Here is a 14,550-nt window from a genome sequence, read left to right on the forward strand (position 1 = left end):
AGAGGAATTTAGGTTTGTCTATTCTGGCACTTTTTCCTAAGTAGCCATGTGATACAGAAATGGGAAATTTGTTCTTGATCTCAGCTGGTAAATCAAATGGTAATTCACGTAAACCCACAGAGTACTCCTTTAAAAGATTTAAAGTATCTCTTGCTTGACATATATTAATTGCATTTCTATCACAATGACTGAAATGATTTTATTTCTTCATACTAAGAACAAAAGGCAAAAAGATGCAAAAGGAACAATTTTTGTCCCTTGTTATAAGAATTTCAGAAACCTGAAGCTACTGGTTGCAAGCTACTAGAAACAAGTGTAGTGAAAATTGAAACCACACAGTACAGCCTGAAAAGCATATTAACCACCTCAGAGGGACAGTGATGGGAAATTAATAGATCCTCTTGGTACCATGGAAGAAGGTATTAAAAACCACGAGGATGAAAAAGGCCACTCTAAAAAACCATGACAATTCTCTGAATCACTAAAGGAATGTCAAGTTTTCAGCTGACTCTTTTTAAATTTTTTGTCCATGATATATTTACCAAGCTGTGAGAATTTAAAAAGAAGGCCTCTACTGTATGTGGTAAAAGCAGGTAGGAATCAGGAGCCACCCCAACTCCTTCTGCCACCTGCATGGTGTATGAGGGTGCACCAAGCACTTGTCTTTCTAGATGGGGAGAATGACAATTTCCTTCCTTTTGGTTACGTGGAGACCTGTTTGCTTCAGCTCTTTAAATATCTCTTGAAAGGAGCATGATCTCTTTGGGAATGGGTACATAATACTTGGGAAGCCTCAGGTTTCATGCATTAGGTGAAGTTAATCTCCATCTCCTGTGTACCACAAAGATTAAAAGATGGCACATCTCTTCCTGGCAAGATTACCAGTGCATTAGTTTTTAAATCCAAGAGGTTAGAAATCCTAGCAAGAAATACCTAGCAAGAATTTAAGTGTGTTGCTGCCAGAATGTTTGGGAAAAGCAGTGGACTTGGAGGAGATTCAGGAAATCCTAGGAGCTGTGTTGAAACAGATATTTATGAATCCTTCTTACAGCACACAGTATTTTTCATCTAATTTGTACCTCTAAGAAAATAATGAAATCGCTACCGAGGATAAGACAGGTGAGCACAATTACCAGTGATGAGTAGCAGGACTTCAGAGAGAACACAGTTGTCTTGACAAAATCTAACCCTTTATTTCATTTTTCAGAATCACAATGGAGCAGAGGCAGGGAGTGGAGGAGATGTAAAACACTTGGGTATGGGAGGAAGAATTACTTCACTGAGATTGGTCAAGCTCTTTATAGCCACAAACCACTTGAAACCTTGTCTGCTATACCCTGGGCCTTGGGAAATAAGTTAAACCTCCTTCTAAAGCAACACATTTGGAAAGATAGATGGGCCCTTAACTAAATATAGCAACCTCTCAGTCAAAAGGTGATGGTTCTTTCAAAATAGTCAAGAATAAGGAACCTTATGCAACTTTTCTCAGGTTTCCACAAAAGCATTCTCCTCCTCTGAAGAAGAGCTGTGTGAAAAGCCTGAAAGCATCACAAGGTCTATTCAAAAGCGACAAGAGAAAAATCTGAGATAATCTTCTAGGGAAAGACAGAAAGGTTGCAAAAATGGGAAAACTTTCTTGCTTGTATGGGGAGCATGTGGAGTGGGAAAAGAAACAACTTCCAGGATTACCTAAACCAAAGTGCCAGTTAGGAGTAGTAGTCTCCAGAAAGTAATTGCCCTCATTTATTTAAGTTTATTATTAGCTCCTGGAAGTGAACTAGGATTTCCCCCAGGCCCAAGCAGTGGCAGGTGCAGATGGGAATGACAGTGGGATCACATCCAGGCTGCCTGATGCCCTTCCCACCCAGCAGATACGCCCGAGGCAGATCTCTGCTCTCTGAGGGGGAGTCAGCCATTCCTACAAAATACCTTTCCAAAGTCCCTTTTCTGCTGCCTCACCAAACCCCTGCCCTTTTCCCCCCCTCCATTCTGGCAAGTTTTGTAAATATTTCATGAGCTGCCTGCATGCATTCCTGCACTAAAATCTTCCTAACAATAGGAACCGTTATTACACTGTTACACTACATCCTGCACAAGGTCATGCTGTTTTTCTTCCTTCCTATCTTCCCAAAGGGAGAATGCATTAATGGCAAGGAGAAAACAGTTGCCTGCAAACAGCCACAAAAACAAGAAAATGGTGTGTTAATTACCAGCACTCATAATGTCAGGCTGAACAGCAATAAAAACTGAAAATCAAATTTGGATTAAAATAATAAATATAACGATGCTGTTCAATCTCTATGTCCAGAGTCTGTGAACTGCTATTTCAGCCATTATGGCTATGGTTATAGCAAAAGAAAATGACAAAATATTGCACTGAATTGCAGTGAGAAAATGCCAAAGAACACATTCTTAGTGTTAACCAAGGCTTATTTCATAGGATAGAACAAAAGGATCAAGAACTTTACCTTTTGTTACCATCATTACAGCCAACAACACTCCCAACAGCATTTTTTTAGGAGCTAGAAATAATATAAGGCTGAATGAACTGAAAGTGAGAGAAAAAAATTGCACAAAGTTCCCCAAATTGTGATTATGTCAATTTAGAGGAGCTATCTTCCTTCTTGAAAGAGTATTTTTTTCCTGAATTACAAAGCATATCATGAGCTTATATAGGAGCACCACAATAGTGTTTCTACAAAACAGAACTTTTAGTATTGCTTTAGAATACAAGCAATGCTCTCACAGCCTCTGTGTCTTAGCAGGGAGGCTCTGCTTACTCTAAATTGGTTAAAAGGGCTTACATTTATCTCTAAATTAATTGGATGTGAATTAGAAGTCTGGTTAAGTGGGCATGAGTGCTCACTTTTGCTAAACTCCCACTATTCTGGCGGAATCTGGCCAATAAGGTAGTCATTCCTTTAAGCAACACTAAGATAATAATAAAAAAAAAAAAGAGTTAATAATTTAGAAAGGTTTTAATAAATCTTTTATATTTTCCTATTACATTGCTACTAGGACCCTTTTTTCAAAGGCTTTGTTCAAAGTATGATGGCATTGATTGTGTGTGAGCAGGGGAAAGAGAATGTGACATATACTGGAAAATATATTCCTAAAAAATAGCAGGGCTAAATAAATTGGTTGTTTTCAAGTTCCTTATTGCAAACACGCTTTACATATTTCATGATTGTGAGATTGCAATGACTTACATATAATTATATTCAGAAAATGATTAAATATATTTCAAATTTAGTTTGAACAGACTAATTTCTTTCTGTAAACTAAAGTACCTTTAAATAAAGACCCAGAAAAATGAGACCATCTGCACGGTCTTCCCTTGGGCATTCGTTTACATGTGTAAATTTAGTTCTAGATTTGGAATTTACTCTGAATTAACTGTGACAAATCTCTATGGTTTTTTTCACACAGGTTCATAAATTATTGGAAGGCATGACATTACTTAATTTCAGGGACCTCCCACTACACATACAGACACATATGACCTCAGGTATTGCTGGAAACTATAAAAGCAGTTTCCACTGCTGAATGCAGAGCTGGGGGGCTCAGCAAAGTCTGCCACATGAACAAAATGTACCAGGATCCATTGAAATAACTTTAGAAAAAAAATCCCTGCTTTCCATTAAGAGGCCTGATAGAAAACATTTTATGAAGGAGGTGAGAATTGTGGTTCCCATTGCTCAGATGTTAATAGCAGCATGACGATGTGCTGCCATCAGCAGCAGGAACTCAGCCAGGCCATTAAGTGCTGTAGCTGGCAGGATTACTTACATTTTGCAGCTGGACTTGGCTCTGAGCCATACACTCCGACTTTGCCATCATGCTGGAAGCATTTAGACTGTAGGTTTTCCTATTCTGCGTTTCTTTCAGCTGTTCATGAATCTGCTTGGTTTGTTTCCTGCAGAGAGAAATAAAATTCATGTAAGAAAGAGCTTGCTTCATCTTCTGCTATAGCCATGATACTTTTATAGCCATAGCTCCCTTTGTTCAAAACTTCACCGTGTTAGATGAGCCAGCTGTGCTAATTCACTAATGTCTGATATTCCAATGCAGCCATTGTTTCCTGGCAAGGCTTAACAAAGGGAGAAAAACCCTCTCTTCTGTTCTAAAATACCTTCTATTCTCAGATTACTATAATAGTGTGCTCGTTGTGCTAGTGCAGTTTTCTAAGATCATCTATTGCACATTTAACAATAACTTGCAAGTCAGTCTGAATAATAAAAAAGCATTTTGCTCTCATTTGGAAAAAAGGGTTTTGGCGAATAAAACAGGCATTAGCCCCTGCTGGCTATAAAAATTGATGAAGAATCAAAGATTTCTGCCAGCTGATTAGACTTGACCTATAACACATCTTGTATAGAGCAGCTTTTGCTTATATGTTTAAACCTGGAAAAAAACTTCTCTGTGGCCACTGAAACTGTGTTTTTGACTTATTATACTATAATCCACCCTGTCAGAGCTAGGAATACCACTGGAAGAATCCCTTGCATTATTCAGGAGATAACTATGCTGTTAACAAAGACTTTCTGTTTCTGCCACACTATATTGAGTGGAAGTGACAAACACTTTTTAAATTCTGTACATGATAGAGGCTATGAAACAGAAAACTTTAAATGTTACTTTTATCTTCTGCAAAAAGTTATCTCAGCTGAGCAAAAACTGTTAGCAAAATACATTTAAGCTCTTTTATCAGTTTTTTTTTTTTTTTAATAAGCTACATTGTCTGGGACTATCAGCTTTAAACAAGTATGAGCAAAAATATTCACAATACCATTTTAATTCTTTCCTTCCCTTCTTTCTTTCTCTCCACACAAGATGCATCTCCAGCACTGAACATACAATGGCCTTGGAAACAACCCAGTAATGTCAAGGACTCACCAGTAGCAGCATTTCATTATAAAACCAGCAGGTTTTGGACAGCAACTGGTGCCGAGCCAGATTTCTGAAGGAAGTGATTTCTGGCACGTATTTATAAGCGATAGAGAAAATACAGCCTTTCTATAAATTTTAAATTTATATATTTAAAATTTAAATTTTAGCAAAGCAGCTTCAGCAGCATTTTGAAACATTTCTGGTGATTTGATTTTGGAAAGACTTATGACATCATTAAACTTGATAGGACCTTGTGCCAGACAGTGAATTTGACACTGAATGAAGTGTAAAATTAATTTTAATTTCTTATTCACAGTGGAATCTCTGTCTACTGCTGGAAGGTACAAGAAAGCAGAGGAAAAAGACTTACTTATGTGTTCAGTGGAGGGGCCTGTGGGAGAGGACAAGTTCCCTCAATATGAAAGTAAGTAATAAGCAGTATCACAGTTCATATATTCAACTTTAATAACATAGTTTCAATATTTCTTGAGTCCCTTCATTTTGGTTCAGTATGACACAATGTAAACATTTGCTTAAATTCAACAAATTGTAAGCACCTGCTTAGAAGTATTTGTTACAGCTTGTTTCCTGAGTACAGGTCATAAGCCATAACAAATCCAGGACTCTAAGCACCTCTTAAGCTTTCTACTTGCATCCTATTTTGAAGCAAATGGAAAAGAATGAATTTATAGTGTAAGCATGTTACAAATATGAGTGGTATGTTTTGAGTATTGCTAGGAGCTCATAATTAGTAAAATCTATGAATAGAGGTAGGTGAGGAAATAATTTCTCAAAATAATTTCACAAAAACATTCAAGATTTTCTTTAGCCAAAACTGGTAGAATTAACATGGAATAATCTGAAGGAATATAGCGTCAAATTAAATTAGTCAGTTGAGTCAGAAACATCTCTTTTAAAAATGTTTTTAATATCCACTAATTGTTGAATCCAATGAAATTGAACAATTTCATTTGTAAAATGTCTAAATGAGCTCTTTAGCGTCTCATAAAATTCCAGGGGAGATCCATAAAAGCAACTTTAGTGTTTTTACAAACTATCAACTAAATTACATACACTGAAGAAATTAGCACATCTATTCCTATGTCCTGCTGGAAAACCAGTCTCTTCCTTGGTCTCCAGAATGGTCATGAAACCTTCAAGAACTTTTTGCATGACTTTATGTAAGGTATGAACAGTGATAGTGAAAAATAATCACAGCATCAGATGTTGGGAACCTCTCATATACATACAAAATGACAATTTAATCAGGAAAATAACAAAACAATTTTTGGGTTTATTTATAAAAATAAATAGAGTTGTTTCTATATTTATAAGCATGTGTAAGTAAACTCCAAAATTCAGCTTCACTAGTGCAGTCTTTAACATTACAATTGAAATTCCTGAAGGTAATTTGCTGAGAAAAACAATCCAATCATTAATTTCCTTTTATGTTCATGCAACCTAACATTAATATCAGGTTTATGCATATTCATTTTGCCAAACTATAGGATGCACAGCTATAAAAGTAGAAACCATTAATAATTCAAAGTTACTTGCTGATTAATAAATTTATTTTATAAGTTTTGTTTTCAAAACAAATGGGCCTTATGTGTTCTACTTTAGAGTTATTTGGCAATGAAGTTTTGTTACTTCAGCAAGAAATAAAGTCACTAGCCATTTGTAAAAGTCTAAGTTGTAAAGGGCAGCCCATTACTGTACTCTTCATCTGTTGCTAACACTTCCAGCACTTTCTTGATTAACCTAAAAGGAATAATTGGAAGGGCAGAGAGTTTAATTATAGTCTTAAACTTTCTCAGATTGAATTTATTTTAAAATAGGACTTTTAATTCAATGGCATATAGGGAAGTGCCTATTTCTAGCAGCTGGTATTATAGAATTGTCGGACTAAGTATGTCAGGATCTTCATGGAAACTTTTAAGAGATGCACTATTCAGAGTTTCTATATCTGTTAGCAATATTCTAAATTTTTTGTACGTCAAATGAAACCCCAAGATAACCCCCATGCAGGAGGAATGCTTTGATAATTCTTAAGCACAGTCAGGGTACATTTGCCTGATAAAGAAGCTCCCAAAAACCCGCTGACTCAAAGCTAACATATGGTAAGTGTTGAGTGTCAAATTTGTTGGGTTTTGCACCCTTAAGAAACTGGCCAATGTTACATTTACATTTTTACCTGGGCTTCAGTCTAGACATTTTTATTTTCTTTTTGGACAGCACCAGATGGAGCTGCAGCCAGGGTGTAGGGACTGATCAGTCTCCCTTGTACACTGTCTGAGGCTTCCTGACTGAACCAGAGGTGCTCATTTTCTCATAACTCTCCAAACTTCAGTTCCCAGAGTCTGGCACCAGCCCACTTCAACTCTTCTCAGTAACTCTCATATTTATAATGCAGACAAAGTCCCAAACCCAACACCCCCTCCTGAGTTATGATGCACTATTTTCCTGTAAGTTCCTATTTCAAGTGTTATTTCCACTCATTATTTTCAGACTTAGCTCTCCTCACCACCTCATCAAAGCCAGGGTGTTTTTCAGGCTGTTCCAACCCAGCTCTCACCACTCCCTACAGCAGTACAGGACCAAGAGGGGCACTGTGAATAAAAGAGGGGCTTTTTATTCACAGCCTTTTTATTCTTGCTCATTGACTGCATGTTCTTCCTACTGACAATCCCATCCTGCCTTTCTGAAACTCTCTTCATCAGCAAAACCCTCAAGCCTTTCCAGGGAGATTCTCACTCACTCTTTCTCCTTAGATCTGCAGATCCAAAATGCATGATGACATTCCTAATGGCAGTGCCAAAGTGGCTGTCTCTGCTCACAGTTTACACCGCAGCGAAGGAGTTTGCAGGGAGGAACTGTCCTGCCAGCCTGTCCTTCCCAGCCAGCATCACTGTCACTCTGGATGCCCACAGAGTAATTAAACAAAATCCCTCAGGACATCAGAATAATTTGGAAAAAAGGTGAACCGACTCAAATCTTCACTCATGGCCTACCCCTGAAGTTTGAGAGGAAGAAAAAGGAGTAAAAAGGACCTGGTGCCTTCCCCCTGCCCCAATAGAGTAGTCAATTAAAATTTTTTTTCTAACTAAAATTCAATCCTCATTAGATTTCCTAAACATCAAAATAAATTCTAGGAAGGGGGATTCAGATAAACATCCAAACTTTAAAATAGTGCCAGCCCCCACATTTTTCATGCTCAGCCACCCTGACTAACCTCATGTAGGTACTTTTTTATATTGATTTGTGTTCTCTCATTAACTCCAGCTGGAACAGGAGTGAAGGATGACCACCATACAGAACATATTTATTGATATAGGGGCACTGACAAGCATGTCATGTAACTGCTATGAGGTTTTTGCAACTCAGATTACACACATAACAATAAATGTTATAAAATAATATTCAGTTGGGAAGATAAAATAATAGAGTGGACAGTATTTCACCTGAAACTAGTTTGGTCCAGATGATTTCACTACTTGAATAGGTCAAAGTGCTTCTGTGTTACAGGCACTCATATGCATCTTCATCAACAGGCTGCTGGATTAGGTACAGACAGATATTTGCATTTCTAACTTTAGCTTTGTTGTCAGCATACAGAAATGGACACTCGGGAATATGAAATGAAATGCAAAAAGGAGATGGTATGTTTAAACTATTGTTTCCAGAAGAGCAAAGTGATTATTGCACTGATGGTAAATGACACAAAAGTATTGCTGCCAAAAAAAGAGAACTGGATATGACACAATCTATTCTTTCATGATATCAGAAAACAGAAGGAAGAACACATATTGCTCCTGTTTATGTTTTGGGGATGACTTAGTGCAGCCATGGGGAACTGCTGCAGCCAGACCAGAGTTAACAGCAACTTCAAAAGGAGGGGAGAAGCTGAAGAACTCCAAGGCTGTAAAAAGGACAGCAGCTAAACCTCAGAGACAGCGGAGGAAGGCTCTTACTTTGTTTTGAAGTAGAAGGCTGCACAGAGCATGCCCACCACGACGATGCCAAAGACGATGCAGGCGATGGACAGCACCTGGCGCTGGTACACCTCCTCGCTCTCTGTGGACAGCAAAGGGCACGGTTAGGAAAGCACAGAAAAGAGCACCTGCCAAAGGGGCTGCAGCACCTCCTGGTTTCACTAGCACTGCACGGATACTTGGAGATCTGGGCTGCTTCATTCCTCCACAGAATGGGTGCTTCTCTGAAGCTCTCCTCTAGGCAAGGTTCATGCAGCTGTGACCTCCTCGGAAGTTTTAGAAAATGGCCCCAGTACACTCAGAGATATACAACAATGACAATCAGTACAGTTTAGTCTTTTCTCTGCCCTACATGCTGTTTTTCAGCTTTTCTTAGCAAAGATTTTACCATCAATAGGATAAAGAGCCCTACTACCACAGAGTTTCTCTGGCTTAAGGAAAGAACAATCAGAGCTCTCTAATATCCCACAAGAGTCAGAGATCTCCTTTAGCTACCCCCAAAATATAAGGGTTTCTTGATTTGAGTGGTGATTACAATGCCTTACTCTCATGCCCTGAAGCTTATGCAAAACATGCCAGAGTAAAAAATCAACTCAATGAACTTGCACGGAACCCAATGACTATTTTTCTATGAAGCACCAGATAGTGCTTTGATAGGTGTATATTTTTAGAAAAAGAGATTTTCTTTATAAATCTCATAATGTTCTAAATAACTTTAAAACAGAAAGAGAGTGAAAGTAAATAAAAAAGAAAAAATCTAAGGAAATAATAGAAAACACTCATTCATGACAGCAGACAGGAGCTGATAAGCAACTGGAGATTCACACACTCAACAGCTCCTTAAATGTCATATTTTATGTTTATTCTTTCAACCACTTTTCTAGTTCAAAATGTGAACATGCCAAACAAATTGCTATTTTAAAAGATCAGTTTCTCCAAATATACAATGTACAAACCAGTATTTTCATCCACATATTCCAGGTGGAAAGCCAGCACATAGAATTACCAGAGCACAGCACAAGCCCTGTGTGCTGACAAATCTACATTTCCTTCCTAGGCTGGAGCTCCTCAGTGCAGACTCCCCCATCAGTGTGAACAGCAGGCACACATGTCACTTAGGGGTCAGTAGCTCCAAGTTTGTAATTCTCAGGTTCATCACAAATATTGTATGACAACACCAAGGTAAATCTGGGCAAATGACTAAAGGCTGATTAGGGTATGTACAATACCTTAATCAGTACTAATTAATAATTATTCAAGAATGAATATCACAGTGCTGTTACTAAACATTTGGAATCTTACACACTTAAACACAAGCATTTGTCTCTTGTAAGTATCAGTTATTTTTTTCTGTGAGCTATTAAAAAGAAAATTACAGTAACAAATCTTGATTTTTTAATTACTTGCTCTCTCAACACCACAGTGATCTAACATTCAAAATGGCCTCAGCTCTCAGCTTATCCTGACATTTCTCCATCATTTGAATCTGAAATTCTAAAAGTTGTACTTCTAAAACACTATCTTAAAAATAAAAAGAAGCCAATAGGCTTTTCACCTATTTAAAATATAACTGGAAAAATTGTAATTCAAGAAGAAATCCTGTTCACATTACACTAAAAGTGCTTCCAGTACCTCACTAGGAGGTACAAAATCTGGATCTAGACAGTAAATCCTTACTGGTACTGAATGAAGTGTTTCAGGTTTAATGTAATTTGGTTTGTTTTATTTATTTGTTTGCTGTTAAAAGCAATTGTGCAAACACAGTTACCCAACTTCCATTTCCACAGTAATACACAAATCTAACAAATTTGAATTCTTATGTTGATGTAATCACAGAAACTCATTGAAAAACTCTTCATTTCAGCAACTGTTAACCTGTTCTGCCTGAATAATGATGTCAGCACCTACAGCCTAAGACCCAACTGAACCATAAATAGTTATGAACTGCAGTTTCACTCAAACATTCCATATAAATAACAACTTAAAAATCTGTTTATGAAAATAAACTGATTTAAGTAATGTGTGCACTAGGCTTAGTTTTGATTTCCTTTCAACAGAAATCCTCATTAAATACTTTATTTTTTATCTTGCTATTTCTTGTTGAGAAATTGGAAGTTTAATACAGCTATGCTCTTTTGTTAGTTTTGAATAGTGATCAGTGCCTTGTTAAAGATGCTTTAGAATAAGCCTTACCAAGATAAAAGCAATTCAGAGACCAGACAATATTATCTTGCTGAAACAACTATGTGAAGATTTAAGTCTTTTGTGCAGTCAGATTAATCCCTGTCACCAGCTTTCAACACATACTGATCAATATTTTCTTTCCTTTTTGTTTACTTTGTACAGTGCATATTTTAAGAAGTACTTATTGATTACCCATACTCCATTTCTCTAGACACCTTTGTTCATTTCTTACATCCTGTAAATATTTATTTATGTATTGGATTACACCATTTTTTGTCTCTAACATCTTTAAATATAATCCGTTCAGCATTTTTCCATTCTCTAATCTTCCACACTGGCTTTATTTAAAATTCACCTTCTTACTAACAGCAATGCAATCTGTCTTTCTCTGCAAGCTACAAAGGTCTCCTCATGGTTGCCTTGATCTAACCTCACTACTGTGCTCAGCACAGGTAGCACAGCTGACACAAGGAGCATCAAAAATGGCTTAGATCTGGAGATGGCTGTGGCCAAGCACTGCAAAGCACCTGGGCCCTGACAGAACAGAAACCTGGAGAAATTCAAAGTCTCTTAAAGAGAAGAACTGCAAATTCCTTCTCCTTTGCTCAAGGATTTGCATCAGTTGGTGCATACACATATTTACATACTGAAACTAACTTCCCAAGGTAAACTGAAGTGTGAATGAAATGATAAGTCTCTCTTTATTCACATATATTCATATATTCCTTGTGAAGTACATAATCTCAATTACAGTCTGTCAAAATAAATACTCTTGGGAGAGGATTCCTCATTTAATGAGCAGCCAAGAAAATATTTCTGCTAAAAACCAAAATATAAACTGCCATGGATATTCTTGGATAATTCACTGGAGGATTAAGACTACAGAATGTAAATTTCACCAAGCATTCAAATTACAAAAAATGCACAACCTCTACTGAGAGAAATATAACCACAGTGCTGAAAAGTAACATAGTAAACTGTTAGATACAGACTACTTGTTTAATAAAAATTATGGAAAGAAAGGTCCTCTCAGAACATAAAGACAAGACAAACTCACACAGAACATGGTGCCTGTTGCAAGGCTGAGCTCCCAAAGAAAAGTCCCCCTGCACTCTGTGCCTTGTTACATGTGGAGCCCATTCTCAATTATGCCACTGATTGTTTCTAATTTTCTAAGTTTATCTCACTCATTTGCTGCTATTATAAAACACAAAATGACTACTGGTGACCCATTGCTCATAGCACAGTTAAATTTCATATACATTATGAAAAAAGTGTACATGTTATATTCCAGGTACTGGGGGTTTGGGTTTTTTAATTCTCTTGCTCTTTAAAATCTACAGTCCCTGTTTGCTTTATGCATACGGAAAGACCCATTGAAGTATACAAGTAAGTCTTTAGAGGATTAAAAAGTGTAGGGTTTGACACATTTTTCTCATGACTATTATTTTTAAAGGATATGGTAGTTTCTTTTATTGTACATAAGCTGAAACTGGTCTCTTCCTTTTGACTTTATTATAAAAGGAAGAATGCTAATACAAGGTCCTTGAGTATGATTCTAACCATATTACCACAGAAAAAAAAGTTAGTTAATTAAAACAGATTATGTTAGGTTTTGTCAGCACCTAAATCCACAATATCATTACCAGCCATAATCACTAGGTCATCTGGTCTTGTGTGTTTTGAGTTGAAATATCTTTGAAAGGGATTTCAAATATGAAGAACAGCATTGTGCATGTGGCCTATACAAAACAATAACAAAACAAAAATAGTAACTTTCCCCCTTGCGCTTATTTCAATGGCTTTTGAATAAAATCTCAATATGGTCACAAGCATCACAGTGAATAATTATTGACTATTCAAACCAAGCCAACTGAGAAATTACAACATTTACCATACAAATGCATTACTTAACCTTTGCTCTATGAAGAAAAACCCCCTATGAGAATGAAGGTGCAGATTAATTTTTATGCTGAAATTTTTACTCCCAGCCCAAAAAGCACAAACCTTAACAGCACCCAGCATCCCCTTACCTTCCTCACTCCCTTCTCCTAAAAGGACCCCTTCTGCATTACTGCAAGTAACAACATGCTAGGAACAAATATGAGAAACCCTTTATCTTGTCATTGGTATGCACAAAACCCAATAGCTTTCCATGTGCACAGAGCCAGCTTTTCCTCAATAGATTACAAGACAGCATGCAGGCAGATCTTTGGGGGTTTTTTGGTCCCCGTGCAAAAACTGGTCCATGCAGAGGCAGTGAATTGGGTGCTATGATGTCTGCTGTGACCTCACTACCACACTTTTCGCATTTCCCTCCATGCCCTGGCCATGCTTTTCCTGCCCCACCTCAACTCCACATGGTATTGGAATATCCTGCAGAGCCAGAACCTCACTTCTGAAGTGAACCTCAGAAGTCTCATTTGGGACTTAAACTCTCTTTGGTGTCCAGCAGCCTCAAAGTGCCACAGACAACAATGGGGGAGGACTACATGGAAACCTCATACACAATATCAAGATTTTCAATGAAATATGGCTTTCTGTAAGTGAAGAGAGTAGTTAAAGCATGTGTCTCAATATAGGTAGATTTATGTGTGAGAAGTACAGAACTATATACAGCATTCTAAATTTAATTCATGAAGAGAATAAAAAAAGCCTGCATGTTCCACAAAATCTGTGATTGCCTCAGCATCAGACATCAGACATTCCACTCTCCCAAGAGTTTTCTCTGTTCTTGCACTTGTAAAAACCTACAGCACAGATTCTCTACCATATGCTGTGGCTTGTGCTGAGGCAGAGCAAAACCACTGAGATGCTACATGGCACAGTTCACAAATTTCTTCTTTGACCTTGAGAAAGTCAAGGCCCTTGTTCTTTCTGTAACCACAAGGATATTGCCTCTTCTATTGCAGAAATTAACATGACAAAATGTAATATAAACATATTAACCTCTAAAAAGTCTTTGCAAATACATGAAATAGATAAACCCACCCCAGACAACTCTATTTTAACATCTTGAAGAGCATATGGATTACTTCACATAAAATATCATGTTTTTTTCTAAGTCTCAGCTACTTTTAAAAGACACAGTTTTCTTCCTTAAGACTTTCATCTGAGTAGAATTTCCCTTTTAAAAGGGATTCAAGACACTTCGGTTCCCAAACCAGAAGCGGAAGTTTTTATCTGCTATCCTTTACAGAGAGGACAGAGTCAAGGTTAATTGCACAGATTCCCATCTCAGACTAGAAACAAAGCAAGCGCTGACTTCTGCTGGCAGAAGTTCATAAAACATTTCAGTTTTCACAGTGATTCTTTCTTGGGAAGAACTGTTCAATAATTCTGATTGGAACAAAGATGAACAAAACTATTTTCTTCTGCTAGTGGAACGTCCACAGCACAAGGATTTTAATGAATGCAAAGTGGAATAGATGCAGCCCATTATATATTACAACTGCATGATATTTACATTGTTTGACTATTGGCA

At 37.3% G+C, this 14,550-nt stretch overlaps 1 protein-coding gene across 2 annotated transcripts in view; it reads right to left on the bottom strand.

Moving 5' to 3' along the window:
• NRG3 (neuregulin 3) overlaps window positions 1-14,550 on the bottom strand; it is a 348,278-nt gene that overhangs the window by 27,142 nt on the left and 306,586 nt on the right. For both annotated transcript variants that reach the window (XM_021537205.2, XM_021537204.3), the window contains exons 5-6: window positions 8,862-8,964; window positions 3,790-3,916 (exon numbers count right to left, since the gene is read on the bottom strand). In XM_021537205.2, coding sequence (XP_021392880.1) covers window positions 3,790-3,916; window positions 8,862-8,964 — 230 coding nt within the window. The remainder of the gene's footprint in view (window positions 1-3,789; window positions 3,917-8,861; window positions 8,965-14,550) is intronic.

This window comes from Lonchura striata, chromosome 7, assembly GCF_046129695.1.
Source record: "Lonchura striata isolate bLonStr1 chromosome 7, bLonStr1.mat, whole genome shotgun sequence".
NCBI lineage: Eukaryota > Metazoa > Chordata > Aves > Passeriformes > Estrildidae > Lonchura > Lonchura striata.